Below are 21,935 nucleotides of genomic sequence, written 5' to 3'. Positions count from 1 at the left end.
ATACTGATTTATTGGCCTATTTAAATTTATCTTTATCCCAGATTAAATCAATTAGAAGGTGAAAATGAGGTCAGGTTCGAGAAATTCAAGACTGTTGATTTGTATTCGGACGTGACAAATGGGCTATTCAATTAAGCGGAATCTACTGTATTGATATAAAGCCATCAATTTGGGTTAACAAAGAATTTTTTTGACGTTCTCAATTTGTCGCACTATTGAGTAGGGCCAGGTCAAGGTCACAATGCGGGTAGGATTATGTAGGTGTATTGATAGTATTTAAAGACAAAACCAATGTTTTCAAAGTTTTGTAGGAAGCATCATTTATATTATATGAACATATAATTTTAGGTTAACATTGTATGGACAGAAGAACAAACCGACTGGCCAATCACTTTCCAGCCAGCAGCATAGAAATTGCAATGGCGCAAACAGAACATTAGGCCTCATTTTACTAAAACTGGGCTAAATGAATGTGCATTACCGGTAAGTGTTGTCCCAAATAAGCAAGTACAGGCTAATCTGTGACGACACTTCCCACCTAAACGGTATTTCTCAAAGAAGAGACTTCCTTTATACCAGAAATAGGATTAAAGACTAAAGAGTCGTCCTTGGTGAGCCTGTGTGGACTTCACAGGCTAATCTGGGACAACTCCTTATGCAAATGTATAAAGCCCATTTTTCCAGGAACGAGGATGACAACATTTATCATGCCTTGTTACCTGGCTGACAGTGGCACGTCTTCATCATCATCGTTATCATCATCATCATCATCATCATCATCATCATCATCATCATCATCATCATCATCATCATCATCATCATCATCATCATCATCATCATCATCATCATCATCATCAGATTCCACCCTTTCTCGCTTCACTGGTTTCAGATCTTCTTTTTCTCGCTTCACTAGTTTGAAATCATCCTTTTCTTGCTTGTGTCTTGCAGACTAAAATAGCAGAAAACGGTTCAGAAATAACAGAATACAACTTCTAAGAGAAAGCAATTGACAAAAGCAAAATCACCGGTAAAGTTTCTTAACTTATGCATTTTTTCCATGAGTGTGAAAATAAAAAAATAAGAATACTTACAAGATGAAGAGCTTGAGCCGTGTTTGTGCGACGAGCTTGAACTTGAATGCCCATCACGGTGTTTGCTAGAACTGGAGGAGGAATGGTGATTGGAACTGCTCGAGCTGTGCTTGTGTTTATATGAGTTACTGTTGTATTTATGCTTTTCAGAGCTCGAGCTTTGTTTGTGATCACGTTCCTTGTCGCGGCATTCTTTACTCTTGCATGAGGCTCCATCCTGCTTTTGTTCTCCTGCAATCACTTCCTCTGGAAAACCATTCTGCTTATTTTGGTCATTGTGGTTTAAAATGCCATCATCACCATTATCTGCCTTACCTAAGCAAATACACACACACGTGTTACTTGTTCAGTTTATGTGAAGAAAAAACATTTGTGACCAGATTGCTTCTCTAATTGAGGTAAAGAAAAGTCGAATGTTGAAACCTTGAAATTTGGAATTTGATGTATATGTTTAATGTCTTGTTACATAATGCACAAATGCATTAAAATATTCTTTCAGAGAAAAGTCAAAATAACCATTTAACTTAAGTTGTTATAAACTAAAAATCATTTAAAGAATAAAACTCGATTAAGTTTGTATAGCTACTTTAAGATAACAAAATAATCACGTTATTACACTATAACTGTGAAGGTTCTGATTGTTCTTGATAAGTTTCAACCAATATCAATCTTAATGAAAATTGAAATTAAAGTTTGGCTGTTTTTATTTTTTGTCATTTACAGCAAAACAACCCCCTTTATGTGCCCGCTAAATGAAGGATGTTGTATGCAAACATCTGCAACTAGCAGCATCAAGAAAAACAATGTCAGCTCTTAAACTCAAACAGCTTGGAATATCATGAAACGTAGTGATATGTGTTTGTGGGCACAAGTTCTGAGACAGTAATTTATTAACAGCCAGATGGCCTGAAGCACTTCTGCTTAATGATATAAAATAGCCAAATTCATCTTGTCTTCTCTGTACCTGATTTTTAAAAAATAATATCATCGTCAAACTTTGTGCATATTATCTCTACCAAGTAGGAAAAATTATGCAGTGGCGTAGTGGATCAGGTGTCTGCCTAGCGACATGGAGGTCACCACAGGTGGTAAGCGTTTGGCTATGATATTTATTAGTGAAAACATCATTTTGAATGATTAATTATCATATTATAACAAAAAATCAACTTTTCTGACAAAATAATTTAACTATCATATATATATAAGGTATATAAAAGGTACTCAACTCGAAATCACCCGAAAACAGGGTGCATCGCTTTGAACAGCAATTACTTCATCAATTTTGCAGCGATTTATTTTCATGAACCCGGTCTTCAACGCCGAAATGAGTTTCCTTTCTGGAAATGTTTATATCTTGTTATATTTCTACACATGCTGGGTCAAATTTTAAGAAATAAAACGATACACAATTCGCATGCCCTACTTGACAGTGATCAGACAGGATTCATAAATGAAATCTCCAGGTGTGAAGACACACCTTCGCATTGGACCAATGAAATCACTCGTGTTTAAAATGTCAGTTAGTTGACATGTATGTAAACAATGGTTTCAAAAGGCTCTGGACAGTTAGTTTTGACGCATAATGCAACGGCAAGCACGGTAAGAATGTTGCTTTCATACGTATTATTGAATTATGGTATCGAGGTCCGTGAACTTTGCAGGGAAAATGCCCTTTACTCCGTAACAATTTCAGTCTTACATCCGGTCTGATCGATGTCAAGTGGGTCAAGCGAGTTGTGAATCGTGTTATTTCTTAAAAGTTGACCCAGTATTTGTATAAAATATTGCAGGACATGTACATTTCCAGAAAGAAAATTCACTTATGCGTTGAATAAGACCAAGATCGCGAAAATCGCTGCACAATTGATGAAGTAATGGCTGTTCAAAGCGATGCACCCTGTTTTCGGGTGATTTCGAGCTGAATACATTGTTATACATATATGATAGTGCAAATGTTGTTGTTTTTCAGAAAATTTAATTTTTCGTTATAAAATGATTATTTATCATTCAAAATGATGTTTTAACTAATTAATTTCATAGCCACACGCTAACCACCTGTGGAGGTCACGGGTTCAATCACTGTTGTTGAAGAGTTATTTTTAGATAACCCTCGTAGTCATCAAGTGCTGATTCTAATCCCAGAAAACGGACTCAAGAGGGCTTCAAATAAGGAGTAATATATTAAATAGGTTTAAACTAAACCAAGTTGGAGAACCAGCCAGAACATCTGAAGCATGTCTGAATTACCGGTAGTGCCCTGGAATATCCTGATTGTCCAAATTAAACGAATCTGCGCTCTAACTCAAATAGTTTTAATTATCAAACTCCATAAATGTAATCCAGGCATTCAAATGATTGTATTTTTGGAACAGTTTTCATTTTTGTTATTACTTTATATTTTAGAATTATCCACTGTACATCAAAGCATCCACAGCTGACAATGAGTTGAAGTTTTACTATACTGTCTACTCCTCATTGGATGTCATTGAAGAAAAGATCAATTCTGCAGACAAGAATGCCAATGATCAGCGAGAGCTCTACCTTGGCCTTGTGTATCCCACAGAGGACTACAAAGTGTATCCTTATGATCCGCGTTCTGGTCTTAACGTGGTGTCACGTGATGTAGGTGTGAGCGGTCGCAGCTGGGTTTTTGGCGGGTTAAAAAAGGTGTATTTTTTTCCAAAATACATGTAATAGCGTTTTAAATTACTGTTTTGATCGGAAACTAATTGGATTGTATGTGCAAATGTGTTTTCAATCGGACTGTTATGAATTATAATGCCGAAATCAAAATGCGGTAAAAGAAAAGAGCGAAACAGCAGTGACAATGACCCGAATGTAAGCATGGTGCATAAATAAAGAGGCCCGTCCGCGGACACTGATACCGGTAACGTCGAACAAAAGCGACGAACCCACTATTCGTGATGTTATGGCGCTATTAACAACCGTCAGTGGTCGCTTGCAGTGTTTGGAGGTGAAAATGAACATTATTGCGTCGATTGAAAAACGAATAGAGAACTTCGAAACGGACATTAAAAGGCTGTGGGTGGTGCATGAAGACAGGTCCAAGAAGGTGGAAGAGCGGGTATCACGAGTGGAAGACAAGGTGGAAAGGGCAGATATCCATGCGGCGGAGCTAGCGGAGAGGGTACAGGAACTGGAGAAGGAGCGTGATACACTGCGGGATAACGTATGCTACCTACAATCGCAATCTATGCGCAATAACTTGGTGTTTACGTCCGTTCCGGAGTCCAATGGAAACGGTAACGAGACGCCGGAAACAACAGAAGAGAAGCTGCGCCAACATTTGGTGAGTGCATTTAAACTTACAGAAGAAGTAGCAAACTCTATCAAGTTTGAAAGAGTGCATCGATCCCCAGGAATGCCGATACATGACAAAGTAAGAAACATTGTCGCCAAATTTACTTGTTTTAAAGACCGGGAAATGGTGCGAAAAAGGTGGAAGGAGCTTGACGGTACAGCGTACCGCGTCTTTGAACAATTTTCCCCTGAAGTAATGTCGAAACGGCGTCAGTAGGTGGTGAAAATGAAGGAGGCGAGGCGGCTAGGTAAACGGGTGTACCTAGCGTACGATACGCTTTACGTAGACGGCACTCCTGTGCGCACGTAGGATCACGGCGGTGGTGAAGTATCAATCCTGTCGTGGAACGTCAACGGTCTCACGGATAGTAAAAAGTATCTTCCAATTTTGTAAATACTATGAGTTCTTATGATGTATGTTTTTTGTTTTTTGTTTGAATCCTGGACGAGTAGTTCTAGTAATATCGATTTGAGTGGATATTTGTCTTTTAACTTTTTTAGAAAATTTCAACATCGAAAAGCTCGAAGAAATAATGGTGGTATTGTTGTCTATATTAAAGAAGAATTAGCTGGTGGCATTACAATTGTAAAAAATCATTATGATACAATAATTTGGTTAAAATTTGATTGCACATTTTTTAATATCCCTGATGATTTTTATATCTGTGCTACTTATATATGGGGACATGATTCCCCAGTTTATAATACATTTAATGTAGATCTCTTTGACATTTTAGAAAACGATATAACTTATTATTCTGAATTTGGTAAAATATTTGTTACTGGCGACCTAAATAGCAGAGTTGGTAATAAGTTTGATTATATTATACAAGATAGAATTAATGCTGAATATGATGACGCTGATTACTGTCCAGATAACGCCTCTGTGAGGGCCTCAGTAGATTGTACATTAAATAGCCACGGTGTAAAATTATTAGACATTTGCAAATCCACATGTTAACGCATTGTTAATGGTAGAATGGGAAAAGCTGTAAACATACTTTTTATTCTAATAATGGTTCGTCTGTCATTGATTATTTGCTAGCAAACGAATGATTTTATGTGCATGATTTTAACGAATTAAGCGATCACGCCCCGTTACATTTTTCAATATTATGTAATAATGTCCCGTCCGATTACCAGTCATTCACCGATGTCAAGTATAAATGGGACGATGCATTATGTGGGCAATTTCGCTCACAATTTTTTTCGATGTTTCATGTATTTAATACCATTGTACAAAATGTAGATTATTCATGTAAAACGTGTTGAATAGATTTACTGAAACCATTCGCAGTATTGCTGATCCGTTATTTTCCAAAACATGCTTTTATAAAACAAACCCTAGTTTCAATGTAGATAGTTGTACAGAGAATGCAGAATGGTTTGACAACGAGTGCACTACTGCACGAAATTTATATCACGAAGCTCTACGTACTTTTAACTCTTGTAAAACAAATCTAAATAGAGAACGCCTATGTACAAGTAAAAGGCATTATAACGATTTAATTCGTAAGAAGAAAGCCTGTTGTTATAGGGAAAAAAATGTTGGGGATTGAAAATTTAAGAAAACACAAGCCAATGAAATTCTGGCGATTTTTCAAATCGTAAACTAACGTACCGGTAATTAAAAATAAAATATCTTTAGAAGAATTTACAATGTTTTTTGAAAACCCTAGTAACAACAGGGATGTATAATATATCTATTATACATCCCTGGTAACAATATGTCTGAATTTTGCAATACTGAAGCAGAAGATTTCTATTCAAATAATGATGTTGATTTAGAAAATTCTGCATTTCCAGAACTTGACCTACTTATATCTATTGAGGAAGTTCACAATGCAATAAAACATTTAAAACGTAATAAATCATCGGGAAGTATTGTATTTTGAACGAATATTTTATTGAATGCAGTGATATTTTATCAACCCATTTGTGTGATTTGTTTATCGGTATTTTTGCATTGGGATTTTTCCCTGATAAGTGGACAAAAGGGTTAATAATCCCTTTGCATAAAAAAGGTACTGTATATGATGTAAATAATTATAGAGGGATTACATTAGTTTGTTGCTTTTCTAAATTATTTACCACGATTTTAAACAAGCGCATTGAAACGTTTTGCAATGAAAACATTTTAGGAAAGGTTATTCAACTTTTGATGCTATTTATATATTGATGTCGATTGTACAAAATTATTTAAATGAAAATAAACGTTTGTATGTTATATACGTCGATATGCCAAAATGTTTTGATAGTATATACCGCAATGGATTATATTTGAAAATGTTTAAATCTGGTATAAAAGGTAAATTGCTTAAAATAGTGAAGGATATGTATGCAAATGTTAAGTCACGTGTTAAATCATGTTCATCTTTTTCAGATTATTTTAGTTATGCGGTTGGACTGAGGCAAGGGGAGGTAATGTTCCCGATTTTGTTTTCTTTATTCGTTGAGGATCTTGAACTTTACCTTCAAGACAACATTAATTCTGGTTTGAATATAGATGATATTATGTTAATTTTATTACTATTTGCTGATGACATGGCTATTTTAGGCAAGTCACATGCCGAAGTTCAAACACACTTAGACAACTTATATTTATATTGCAATTCTTGGGGGCTAAATGTTAACACTGCGAAAACGAAGATTATGGTATTTCGGAAGAGGGGAGGATTAAAACAAAACGAAAAATGGACATACAATGGTCATGATATTGAAGTGGTTGATAACTTTAACTATTCAGGAACGGTTTTGAATTATACGGGAAATTTTTAATTAAACCAGGAACATTTGGTTGGTAAGGCCCTTAAGGCAATGAATACATTATTCTTTAAATGCAATGATTTTGACATAAAGCCAAAAATATTTTGTCAGTTGTTCGACTCTTTTGTTGGCTCCATATTGAGTTATGCTTCAGAAGTATGGGGATTCACAAAATCTGATGATATCGAACGCATACATTTAAGATTTTGTAAACGATTGTTACAGGTTAAAATAAATACATGTAATGTAGCTGTTTACGGAGAATTAGGTAGATATCCATTGTATGTAAACAGGTTCGTTAAAATTATAAAAATACGGGTTTAAAATTATTAACAATGAAAATATCATAATGAAAGTTGTTTACAATCAAGCTTTAAACGATTGCAATAGAGGTTTGATGGAGTTAACGTTTTCTTGTAATTGATTGTGTTTATTTGCATTTGTATTCTTAAATGACCATTTACGTTATGTTATATTTAAAACATTTCATTACCGCTTTGATGGAATTTACGTATTCTTGCAATTGATTGTGTTTATTTATATTTGTATTATTAAATGACCATTTATGTTATGTAATTTTATGTTGTTTTACCTATTTACGTGACAGAAAATAATGTGTATATTTGTGTATGAAGACGATGTACATATGTATAAGTCTGAATAAACTGTCTGTCTGTCTGTCTGTCTGTCTGTCTGTCTGTCTGTCTTTATGCAGTCTGCACAGGCTTATCAGGGAAGACAACTCCTGCCTAAACTGGATTACACATTTTTGGTTGGAAGAGACTATCTTTGAACGAAAATAACGTAAAAGTGAAAACTGTCGTCCCCTATTAGCCTATGTGGACTTCATTGGCTAATTTAGGACGACATGTTACGCACATGCATCAAGTCTATTTTTATCAGAACATGGCTTTTATTGACCTAGTAATATTCAGTCTGTTTGAGTTGAATGCCATTGTATTTTTTTAATATTTTCCCCAAGGAAAGGGAACACACATGGGTAAGCACAGTTATTTCATAAAGGTCGCCATCTCAAATTAAAAATAAGAGTGAGTCTCACTTTATTGAACAATCAGAATGCTTGTAAAATTTCAGCTTCAATTTCTATTGTTTACGTATTGAAAATTAAGCCTATGCGAGGGCATAAAAATGGTCATAATTCAGGGAACTCATTGAGGGGATTCATATGAGCTTTTATTACAGTAGATGGTCTAATTTACCATCGTAGACAGAATGTCTGGTAACAATGAAGATATTATATGCAGGTAGTCTCATTTCAATAATTGGAAGTCAAAGTGTAACTTTGAAAAATTACTCAACATGTTAATTCATAGTAATATTTTACACACAGAAAGCCTTTACAACTAATTTGAGAGAAAAATAATTTGCGTATACACCTCTTTGTGGCAAGCATCATTAACTTAATTGAACCAGACAGTTTCATAACAATGATGCAAATTCTGTTATTTTATTCATTAAATACTACATGAAGATATACTCAGCCACCCCACCCCACCTATAACAAACAACAAAATAACAAAGAAATTATGACAGCTATATTTGTATTTTTTGTTAACATTTAAAAATATTTCACGGAAAACTTCTACATGTCAATTACTACAAAACTTATAAAAAGGAACATCCAGAGAGTCTAACTTGTTTTAGTCACCGAAATTAGGTGAGTACTGTTATTCACATGCCACATTAATTGTGTGTGTTCATGTGTGTGAATTGAGTAGTTTATGAGGTCATTCTGCATCTGAGGCTGCATAATTGCAGGTCACAGCATGCCCTAGCTCCTCCCTAAGTTACTTATTTGAGACACACAGAGCTGAAATCATTTTTGATAATTTAACATTTAAATGTCAAGATAGTAAATTTGATTTGCTTTCTTCAATAATAGAAAATAGCATAATTCTTTTTGAAGCGTTGGACTCGTGACTAAGAATTTCTTTAGTAAATCTGTAACATACAACCAACAAAAAATAAAACTCAAATGTAACTAGCGTTCTTATTGGGTCATACTTGTTCACATAAAGTTTGAAATCTGAAATCATTTGTGGTAGTGAGTAGGCCTGTAGATTTACGAAACAAAAAACATAAGTGTGTTTCCTTGATTCAGGTCTTTTAGCGAAACTGTTATATCAATGATGCAACAGTGAATAATGGTATGACAAAATATACGTTTGAGAAAGTGTATAAGTGTAGTCTTACAAAGTGTTTGATACTTGTGTATAAAGAATGAAGAATATTCCATGTTTGGACAAATGCGACAATATCAGAACTGAATGCCATATGTTTACGTTTGTATTTGTTTTAGTTTTCAAGCTTTCAAATAATAATGTATTTATATATATAATATTGTATAGATAAATTGCAATACATAAAAAAAATTCTTTTACTTGGAGATAGGTTTGAAGTAAAATATTGTAATTGCTTGACAAATTATTCCTTAATTTCAAATGATACCCAATGATTCTTTCATTTTAAATAATACCCAATGATTCCTTTATTTTCAATGATACAATTCAACAAACAAGGAACGAAATTAACTGTTACCATTTTAATTGCCCTTCAATTAAGGCAATAAGACAGCCTCATAATAATCACTGAATAATATAAATCTAGTTTTATTTCGAGTGAAAATGACTACATGCAACCAGCATGATACCATTATGCCTCTAGTGGCATTATTTGAACAAAACTTTGTAGAAGACCTCTAGATCATGCTAAGTACTAAATAGGGAAGCAATTGGCTTTGCGGTTTCAGACAGCTAGATTATCAACTGTTTTCTCTATAAATCAGTGGGCAATGTCAATTTTGAATTAATGAACCATTAATTAAACAAACTCTGTAGAAAACCTCTAGATGATAGCATACACCAAATATAAAAGAAATGGGCTATTTCAGATAATTTTAAGGTCGTCACTATAGAAGTACGTATAATAGTAAACCAGGTGAAAACCGGGACAGGGCCCGTTTTGACCCTAGGGGCATAATTTGACCTCAGATAATGCTACTTATAAAATATGGAAGCCTTGGGATTTTCAGTGTCAAACAAAGATTTTTAAATATATATCACATATAAGTCTATCTAAAATTGATGATCCCTGGGACAGAGACAGTTTTGGTTCCAGGGGCATAATTTGAACAAGCCATGTAGAGGATATCCCAGTAATACCGTATGACAAATATAATGGCTAAAGACCAAGCAGTTTCACATGTTCTTTTTAAAATTTTTTTCCTTATTCAAGTCCAAAACAGCACCCCCCCTCCTCCCCCAGAATCTCCACTGTTGACTCCAGAGGGCATAATTTTAACAAATGTTGTAGAAAAACTGAATATGAAAGCATTGAGCTTTACAGTTTCTGAGTTTTTTTAAGGTATACTTACTTTAGTCTATATGAAATTGGTGACCCCGTGGATGAGGCAAGTTTTGACCGTAGTAGAATGATTTGAACAAATTGTGTAAGACAAGAATGCAATGCTACATACTAACTATTAAACCTCTAGGCCGTTTCTGAGAAGAGTTGCAATTGCCATTTCCCTGACCTTCCCATAAGTTAATGGACCGGAACCATTACAACAATTTAAATAGAAGACCATTCAACGATTATTCATGTGAAGTTTTGTCAAATGCTGTCAATCTATTAAGTATTTTAAAGAACAAGAGGGCCAAGATGGCCCTAATTCGCTCACCTGAGAGGAGTCGGTTCATTCAATATTTACCAAACGTCAAACTTGACCTAGATATTGTCCAGACAAACATCCTGGTCAAGTTTCATCATTATTGAACAAAACTCTGGCATATGGAGTGTTTTTGTTTTTGTAAGATTTGACCTGGTGACCTTTATTTTGAGTTGACCCTCCTTACCAAACACCAAACTTTGCTTACAAAATAATTATTATGACCAAGATTCATAAAATCTGAAACAAAATTGTGACCTCTATAGAGTGTTTACAAGGATATTGTATAATATAATGAAAATTTTGACAATCTACGGTCAATAATTATGGCATTAATTATGTGATATATATAAAACCAATCTTTGTACCAAGTTTCATGATGATTGGGCAAACAATGTGATTTCTAGAGTGTTCACAAGCTTTTTTTACTATATAAATATAAAACTGCCCCCCCCCCCGGCAGCCATGTTATTCAACTGACCGAAACCATTTTCGAACTCAACTCGAACTCAACTCTCATATCAAGGAAACCAATGTTCTGACCAAATTGCATGAAAATTGGGCCAAAAATGGGCCTTCTAGAGTGTTCACATGTTTTCACTATATACATATAGAGAAAAATGCCCCGCCCACTGGCGGTCAAATTTTTTTTTATCACCGATCTGGACCATTTTCGAACTCGTCCTAGATATCAATAAAACCAACGTTTTGACCAACTTTCATGATGATTGGGCAAAAAACGTGACTTCTAGAGTGTTTACAAGGTTTCTATATAGCCAAATAAGGAAAACTGCCCCCCCCCCCCCCGACAGCCATGTTATTTAACTGACCGGAACCTGTTTCGAAATCAACTCTCATATCAAGGAAACAAATGTTCTGACCAAATTTCATGACAATTGGGCCAAAAATGTGACTTCTGGAGTGTTCACATGTTTTCATTATATACATATAGAGTAAAATGCCCCGCCCGCTGGCGGCCATGTTTTTTCACCGATCTGGACCATTTTCGAACTCGTCCGAGATATCAATAAAACCAATGTTTTGACCAACTTTCATGATGATTGGGCAAAAATTGTGACTTTAAGAGTGTTTACAAGGTTTCTCTATAGCCAAATTAGGAAAACTGCCCCCTCCCCCTGGCAGCCATGTTATTCAACTGACCGGAACCATTTTCAAACTCAACTCTCATATCAAGGAAACAAATGTTCTGACCAAATTTCATGAAAATTGGGCCAAAAATGTGACTTCTAGAGTGTTCACATGTTTTCACTATATACATATAGAGAAAAATGCCCCGCCGCACTTGCGGCCATGTTTTTTTCACCGATCTGGACCATTTTCGAACTCGTCCGAGATATCATTAAAACCAATGTTTTGACTAACTTTTATGATGATTGGACAGAAATTGTGACTTCTAGAGTGTTTACAAGGTTTCTCTATAGCCAAATAAGGAAAACTGCCCCGCCCACGGGCGGCCAAGTTTTTCAACAGGCCGGAACCACTTTTGAACTCGACCAACATATCATTAAGGCAAACATTTTGACAAAGTTACATGAAGATTGGGCATGAAATGTGACTTCTATAGTGTTTACGAGGTTTTTCTTTTTTTTACCTAGTGACCTAGTTTTTGACCCAGCATGATCCAGTTTCGAACTTGATCGAGATATTATTGGGACAAATCTTCTGACCAAGCTTCATGAAGATCGGACATGAAATGTGGCCTCTAGAGTGTTTACAAACCAAATGTGGACGACGGACGGAGGGACGGAAGACGGACAAAGACCGGTCACAAAAGCTCACCTGAGCAATCAGGTGAGCTAAAACACTGCGGGGAATCACGTGGTTTTATTTTGATATGGAACACGAAAAATGGCGGCGTCATTGTCTCGGTAAGAGTAACTTGTTTGCTTCTCGTACTTGAAATCGAGATATTAGCTTGAAATGATATAGCCTATCATATGCGGAATCGAAATCCGCGTCTAATGATATCTTACTTTATAAATTAACTACCTACTGTTCTCATATACCCTTTGAATTTATTTCCAAGTGAATGATTTAAAATGATAGTTTTCACGGAATAAAGACATTGTGTCATGCATTTCATAAAATAAACATAGGTCATACCATATTATTGCATGAGAAATTTTAGAAACATAATTTGGAATATGTACGATATTCTAGACGGCTTACCACTTAATATGTAAATAAATAAACGCGTAAATAAAAAATGATATGTTTCACGGAATAAAATGTGTATGATATGTTTCACGCAACAATTGTTAAAGAGCTAGGTAAATATTTATTTTCAGACTTTGGTTGTGTCGAATTTGCGGCAAGGCTTTTCGGAGCGCCTCAAGGTTAAGAGATCATGAAAGAAAACATACGGGGTAGCACCATACAAATGTTGGACGGATGTTCTACAGCAAAGCTAATTTAACAAGGCATAGGTAAGATGGTATTGTGAATATTAGGCATTTTCAGAAAAGTTAGTGAGAAAAACATTTTTATTTAAGCACAGATGACTACCCCCCTCCCCGATTATATTTTATAACTGTGTATAGCCGATTATTCCGACACATTGCAACCAAAATTGTTTTGAAATCGGTAAAATATTTATGTTGCCACTCTTGCAATTGCTGATGATGGCTCTTTAGAAATGTACATACACATTGACAACGCACGGAATGTATACTCCATTGGTGCGAAGCATTTTCGAAAAAGAATACCAAAATCACCAGGTTTATTCGACTGTGTTTTGTCATTTATGATCCAAAAAACGTTTGACATATTAAGATGGATCGATTTCATGCCGGGACATGAGTTTTAAGACAATACTCAAACTTCGTTGCACCGTTTTTAGTGGCGGATGTGACAATTTGCGTATCTTCTTGAATGGCAAAAGTTTAAAAACATTCGCATTGGATCAAGTTAAATCTACTATTTTTTGCTTCATAAAACGTCAAGTCACCCTATAAAATATGAAATACTTGACCAGTTGTTTAATGGTTTCCACAGCAATGTTTTGTATTGAACTACAGGAATGTGAGGCACCAAAGTCCAACATGTAGATCTTTTGTTTTTTCTTGTATGTTTCTTATGCACACTGGTCTTTTCTTTCCTGTAGGTGCGCAGCACACACCGAAACTAAAGATTTTGCGTGCAAGACATGTGGGAGGTCATTCGCAATAATGGCAGACATAAGAACGCACATGACACATCATGAAGAAGCGACGTTTAAATGTGACACATGCGGATATCAAATGAATAGGAGAGACCAATATGATGATCACATGGCTATGCGTCTTGGGGCCAAGAATCATGCATGCAAATGCAGAAAGACATATACTAACAAGCCGAATTGTATAGGCATCAGAAATTGTGCAAACATGATAAAAAAGGGAATACTAATGCAGTTGCAAGTAATAATACGCCATCAGCTTAAGAAAAAGCGTAAACGAGTAAACGCTAGTTGTTTACTTTGATTTTCAGGTTTTTGATTGTGCAACAAATTTTGACCCAATGTATAGTAAGTGATTCATTTCAATTGATCGTATAGGTGCAATTTGTACACAGCCATATCGTGATGATTATCCTCAGGGAGAGTGATACGCTTTTGTTTATTATTTTATTTTTTGAAGGTGATTATGGTGATTTTGTTGTGATATATCAACCTGTTCTCATGATTAACACTGTGATTTAATTTAATTATATGTGATATTGCTGATGTGTGAACACATAAACGCAAATCCATGTTTCCTATTATTGTTTTGAAATAAATAAAGCAATAAACGCAAATCCATGTTTCCTATTATTGTTTTGAAATAAATAAAGCAAAATAGCGTTTGTTATTGTACAATCAATTAGAAACAGCAATTTATAAGACATCCAAATTACGGCGGCAGTTTACATTTGAACAGCTTAACTTAGCCTACACCCTTTTGAACGTATAGAATTTAATCTTGCATATTGAGTACATGACAATGTTACAAAATTCGTTTGTATGCAACAAAATATATAATAACATACCAGCATTAAATTGAAAATCTGTTCACCATTTGGATGAATATTCACAACACACTTCTTTGATATTAAATATCGAAGGGTATTTTTCATTCAGAACGATGCACACATTAGTCAATATGCTGCATCGGCGGCTATGTATCAAACTCTATAGCATGTGATAATAATTTTAACAACGCTTATATAAGACGTAGGAATGACAAACAATATGTGAATAAATTGTACCCTGATTTTGAATAGTTTTAATTTGTAAAGCAAACTGCCGTTTTTGAAAATTGTCAGATCAAAATTATTTCTTCTGCCATACTGTCTTTTATTTTCGTTAATTAATGCCCATCTTGCCAGATGACAGGATTTTTTCGCGCGTTTCCCAACGTAAACCGAAGGACCCGAGCTGTAAACACGTCATTGAGGAAGACATTGTGCCCATCTTCTTTCTTCCCCTTTGATCTTATTTCGTACACAGTCAAAACGGGTGAGCCTTAGACGCAGATTCTGCATTAACCTGGTGGCTCAAATACGATTTCCTCGGACACTTCTGCAAGGTTGTAGAAGTGCGAGCGGCTCGTGCTGTAGGAGAAACATCTGCAAAAATTAAGCATAATACGCACATTAAACACAATGCACTAATGTTAGATATTCCATTATTAAGATAAAACTTCAGTAAAGCGAAGAGACGGTCGCGGTTAATTAATGTGTTAGATATTACGCCATTTTCAACACATGGTCGATCATACGTATCACGGCTACCAGTTAACCTAACCGCACTTTGTCATTGGCTTAACCGGTACTCAGTGCTAAAACATATACTAGTAACTGAGAAAATATCCGACGTTTTATTTCTCGCCCATAGACAATACGTGAGACATATCATACAATTAACGTGAAACATATCTTAAATTTGTATTCCGTGAAACATATCATTTTTGTTTTGTGATTTATTATGCAGAAACTGCGATGTTTTCAGACTCTCAGACAATTTGTTTGTAATGTAAAGAAAACCTGGTATATAGATAAAAAGAAAAGGATTTGAGGAATGTCGATACTTATCATATTTGTGAAGAATTCATTTAAATCTGTGAAAACTGAAAACTATCACTGTCATGCATTCGCATGTGTACGAATTCAAAGGGTAAGCGAGAAAATTACTCAGTAATACATGAAATATAAGGTACTATTACACGGGGAATTCGATTCCGCATATGATAGGCTACATCTTAGCAAATTAAAATCAAACATTTAAGTACAATAAGAAAAAATAATACTCTTACCGAGACAATGACGCCGCCATTTTCCGTGCTCCATATCAAAATAAAACCACGTGATTCCCCGCAGTGTACAAAGTTGACATACAAACCGATTTTAACTTTAAAAAAAGAATGCCCTTGAGCCTCGAGACCTGAAACTGAAAGGATTTCAATTGAAGCAGAATCTCGCGTTTTGATGCAAGCAAATTGCAATTTTCTCATTTTTGACTCCAGCAAAACAATAGCCTTGCATCATTTTGTCACATTTGTTTTCCATAATCCAACTTTTTAAAGGACAAGAAATGATCTTTTATGCTACAAATAATGCTTTTCACCATCATACTTAAAAATAAGATTTTACAAAATGGTAAACACTCATAAAGGAACAAATTTCAGGATACTCGGGTATTTGACCCCAAGCATGTTAAATTTGACCCCTAATATTTTAAAGCCTTGGGCCATGTTGACTACTGGTGTTCAAAATTTACGGAAATCCCTTAACTGGCTCAATTATGGCTAAGTATCGTTTAAGCATGGCGAAAATATGTACCAAATTAAAATACATACTCTTTCGATAAAAAAAGTTCCAAACATGTGACCTTTGAAATCTCTGTGTGACCTTGTCTTAGAGCAAAAGAGCTTGTTCGTATGCGACATGATTTGCCACTATTGATTTCATAATAATGGGCCAGGCATAAATAGGTCATCAAATGATTAACCCACCAACAATCTAATCTATGTCTCCCAACCACTTTGTGGGCAAAATACAGTTCAAGCTTGATCATCTTGTATAAAACAATTTCAAAATAACTGCACAGATGAAATTCCCCTGCAATTCATTAACAGTGCATTACTAGCAACCAAACATTATTCAATGTAAACTTTCGTTTGTTGCAGATGGTGCGTCCCATAAAAGAATCATAGATGGAGGTAGATCAGGTCTATACCAGCAGCAAAATGTGCCAGTATCAAAAGTTCAGAGTGCTTCGTTTTATGAAATGGCTGGACGCAATAGGGTTTGATACGGTTGGGATGATAATGAACATAGATTATGCTCACTGATAGGGTCATAAATTACAAACACAAATAATTGTTTAATATCTTGTATTTGTCACTTGATCTTATGACACTTAATTCATACATACAAGACAAGATGATGGGTTCAATAAACCCCTATGCCCCCAGTTGAAGCCTGGCCATTATTGATTTGTCAGTCCCTATTGATCAAGTCCAAAAGGAGGTCAATTAAAGGTCAAAATAATGTCAGATGATGTGGGTGTGTTTAGATTGTTTGCAGATAACATCCATAGGACTATCAAAGCTTTGTAGCATGCGATATCGATGTAAGACAATAGCATCATTTGGGAAATTTATACCTGAATTAGTCCAAAAGTAGATCAATGTCACAGTAAAAAATGAGTTCAGGAGATGTGGGTGTGTTGTAAAAGTTCAAAGACATCAATTCAAGTACCAGAATTATGTAGGAAGACGTGTGTGTGTCATTTTTGGTTATTGTTGTGTTGATAGACAGCATAAATCAATGGACTAGCCAATCTGTAGATACTGGGGGCATAATAACCAATTATTCAAATTTTGCAAACGCATGCATGAGAAATTAACTTTTAAACCTTGGAATTTCTTAAATATTTTTCACACAGGTTACAATCTATCCAACTGAGATAGTACGTAGTTATAACCACAACTCTTGCAAATAAAATAGTAAATAAACTTGGCTAAAAAATGGTTAAAACAACATTTTATTAGATCATGATTTTCCAATCATTTTAAAACAACCCTTAAATAAAATCTGACAGCATTTGTTTAACACGTGCTAACAGTATGGTGTTCCTGCATTGTAAACAATAACACTAATCCCCAACATACTTACCCGACTTTTAACATACTTCCATGCAGACAAGCAATACACACATTTCACTTAAGATGCTAACATACAACAAATGCAGTTATAACAGTGAAAGAATTCATTCATAAATGATCAACACATCTGTACTTTGAGAATACCCAATCCATTTGTCAACTGTCTCATTGAGAGATAATACAATACAAACATCAATCATTTATGTCACAATAAAGACCTAACATGTCAGATTTTAGGTTACACCCTTAAAAATGGATATGTTGCATCAATGTTATAAACTTTTTACAGAGATTTCTGGACAGAATAAGTCCTAGAAAAATAAATACAAGATCTGGTAATTAAAATAACAGAACATTTAAGCATGTTTCATCAAAACACAAAAACATGTATTACACAAAAAGATATTGGCAGCACAAAATACTAATACTCTTAATAATTCACTCATTCTTTGTCAATTTCACATTATACAATGCATGGAAATAACTCAAACTTAATAATCTGAGCCTCGTTCTGGGATAACTGTGCTAAATGCTTGAGCATAAAGTGTCGTCTAAGATTAGCCTGTGCAGTTTGCAAACGCTGGTGGACACTTACTGCTTTTATTGAATTTTTCTTTTAAAGTTAGGCTCTTCTAAACGAAAATCAAGTCTAAGCAGCAAATGTTGTCCTGGAATAGCCTGTGCAGAGTGCACAAGCTAATCTGGGGCAATACTTCATGCTAATGCAATATGCCCTGTTTTCCCAAGGGTCGTATTCCAGAAGCATAAAGATAAAAAAAATTCTTATCCTTAAATTGGGAAAGTGTTTCATTTCATATTGCAATAGATTGGCATTAAGATATATACATTTACATAACATCAATAAGCCAATGTCATTTTAGGAATACCAATAAAACATGTGTTTCCTTATTAAGTAAAGAAATACAAAACATTATAATTTTGAACTTAAGTTAAAGTATTTAAGTAATGACTTAATATGTTTCTGGAATACCACCCCAGATCATGGTTCACATTATGACAAATTAGAATGGATACATAACAATATTTACAAGGCATCTAAAATGTCAACAATTAAAATGCATAAAAATAATATGATACAATTGAATAATGAATTTATTGTTCATGATATACAATATGATGAATGAATTGTTCATGATTTTTAATGATGAATGAATGAAACGTATGATAAATGATTTTGAAGAAGTGTTTTACCTTAAAAATATTGAACAATAGCATGAATATTAATTCCCTGGTACGGTAATTATCAACTACACAGATATCAGTACTTTATTGAAGAGCCAACAAGTTTAGATACAGCAATAGCATACTCAATAAAACAGAAGATCATGTAATACTGGACTTATAAATGGACAAGAGATCATTGAGTCGAGACTTAAAAAGTCTACAGTAGACAAAGCTACATCAAAAATGGTTCATTTTCTATGTTAAATAACTATTTTAAAGCTTATGCACGCTCTGTGAGATACAAGCATGTTTGAAGGATAGTTAATGCATTCCATCAATGAATAATTAAACAAAACATGCAATACAATAACACATACATTTAAATTAATTAAATATAAATTATTTTTGTGAAATTGCAATACAAAATACATTTACTTAGTACCTTAATATGGCAATAAGTGTACAGGTAACTACACTCAACATTTACAGTACATGATTACAGGAAATGTTGCACCAACATTTTATTTTCTGCATTAACAGACCAATTTGTTTACGAAAGATATATATTAAGTGAAGCATTTTTTTTTTAAATACATAAACAGGCTTTATTTTCAAAAATTATAAGTTATATTATTTATAAGCAAGCATATGCATCACTACAAATATATGCTATGTAATACAAAAAATAAATTAATATTTTAATACCACAGATGTTTGAAAGATCTAAGGCAATGTCAACGATTGTATTTTGAAAAGAAAACATCACAAAGCTCTCATGAAAAGGCTAATCAGAAAAGTATACATGGGTTAACATCTTGAGATAATTTGATTACTTCAGTTTTCAAACCACAGTAACAACTAATGCTGGCTCGAAAAACACACAAGAAAAACAGATAGAAAATGATAGTTTAATGACCTTCATTAAAGACATGCTAACATTAGTTTCAATGACATCCCAATGAGAGTACAGTGCAATGATCAAATGGTCCTAGTCTTATGATACACAGTCCCTAGTTAAAACCAGCGTTAAAATCTGAAGTCTGCAGTTGCCATGTCTATTGCCCATCTGAACTTCTCTCTCTGAGTTTTGTTGTACACCTTTTCTATGGGCACCTCCCACTTCTTGCACCTGAAAAAGGCAAATCATGAAATATAAGTCCAGATAGTTGGAATTCACACTGCTAGCAATTTTTGGCAGTAGGAGATTAAAAAAAAATTGAGCCCAGCAGATATCAGTACGTTTGCACACCCTGTAGTCTTGTACTATAAAATGGCTTAGCTCAGATAAGCTTTCCTGAACAAAAATATAACAAGAAGGCCAAGATGGCCCTAGTTCACTCACCTGAGAGGAGTTGGTTCATTCAATCTTTCCCAAATGTCAAACTTGACCTAGATATTGTTCAGACAAACATCCTGGTCAAGTTTCATCATTATTTCATCTGCGAGTCATGATCAATGTACCCATGAAGTTTCATGATCCTAGGCGTAAGCATTCTTGAGTTATCATCTGGAAACCATTTTTCTAAGTTGAGTCTGCGTGACCTCGACAGCCATTGTGTGAATACGTTTTTTGGCACTGTGACCTTGACCTTTGACCTAGTGACTTGCGAGTCATGATCAATATACCTATGAAGTTTCATGAACCTAGGCATAAGCGTTCTTGAGTTATCATCCAGAAACCATTTTACTATTTCAAGTCACTGTGACCTTGACCTTTGACCTAGTGACCTGAAAATCAATAGGGGTCATATGCGAGTCATGATCATTGTACCTATGAAGTTTCATGATCCTAGGCATAAGTGTTCTTGAGTTATCATCCAGAAACCATTTTACTATTTCAGGTCACGGTGACCTTGACCTTTGACCTAGTGACATGAAAATCAATAGGGGTCATCTTCGAGTCATGATCAATGTACCTATGAAGTTTCATGATCCTAGGCATAAGTGTTCTTCAGTTATCATCTGGAAACCATTTTACTATTTCGGGTCACGGAGACCTTGACCTTTGACCTAGTGACCTGAAAATCAATAGGGGTCATCTGCGAGTCATGATCAATGTACCTATGAAGTTTCATGATCCTAGGCCTTAGCGTTCTTGAGTTATCATCCAGAAACCATTTTACTATTTCGGGTCATGGTGACCTTGTCCTTTGACCTAGTGACCTGAAAATCAATAGAGGTTATCTGCGAGTCATGTTCAATGTATCTATGAAGTTTCATGATCCTAGGCATAAGCGTTCTTGAGTTATCATCCGGAAACCATTTTACTGCTTTGAGTCACCGTGACCTTGACCTTTGACCTAGTGACCAGAAAATCAATAGGGGTCATCTGCGAGTCATGATCAATGTATCTATGAAGTTTCATGATCCTAGGCATAAGCGTTCTTGAGTTATCATCCGGAAACCATTTTACTATTTCGGGTCATCGTGACCTTGACCTTTGACCTAGTGACCTGAAAATCAATAGGGGTCATCTGCGAGTCATGATCAATGTACCTATGAAGTTTCATGATCCTTGGCATAAGCGCTCTTGAGTTATCATCCGGAAACCATCTGGTGGCCATGTTTTTTCCACCGATCCCGACCATTTTCAAACTCGTCCGAGATATCAATAAAACCAATGTTCTGACCAACTTTCATGATGATTGGGCAAAAATTGTGACATCTAGATTGTTTATAAGGTTTCTCTATAGCCAAATAGGGAAAACTGCCGCTATATACATATAGAGAAAAATGCCC

The 21,935-nt window shown here is 34.9% G+C and overlaps 1 protein-coding gene across 3 annotated transcripts in view; it reads right to left on the bottom strand.

The window, feature by feature from the left end:
• Nucleotides 1-17,222: 17,222 nt before the first annotated feature.
• The window catches only part of LOC127845784 (DNA topoisomerase I, mitochondrial-like), a 36,898-nt gene continuing 32,185 nt past the window's right edge, over nucleotides 17,223-21,935 (bottom strand). For all 3 annotated transcript variants that reach the window (XM_052376925.1, XM_052376926.1, XM_052376924.1), the window contains exon 18: nucleotides 17,223-20,325. In XM_052376925.1, coding sequence (XP_052232885.1) covers nucleotides 20,223-20,325 — 103 coding nt within the window. In that variant the 3' untranslated portion in view covers nucleotides 17,223-20,222. The remainder of the gene's footprint in view (nucleotides 20,326-21,935) is intronic.

The sequence above is a fragment of the Dreissena polymorpha genome, chromosome 9, assembly GCF_020536995.1.
Source record: "Dreissena polymorpha isolate Duluth1 chromosome 9, UMN_Dpol_1.0, whole genome shotgun sequence".
NCBI classification, from domain to species: Eukaryota; Metazoa; Mollusca; class Bivalvia; order Myida; family Dreissenidae; genus Dreissena; species Dreissena polymorpha.
This window is presented reverse-complemented; position numbering and strand designations above follow the sequence as displayed.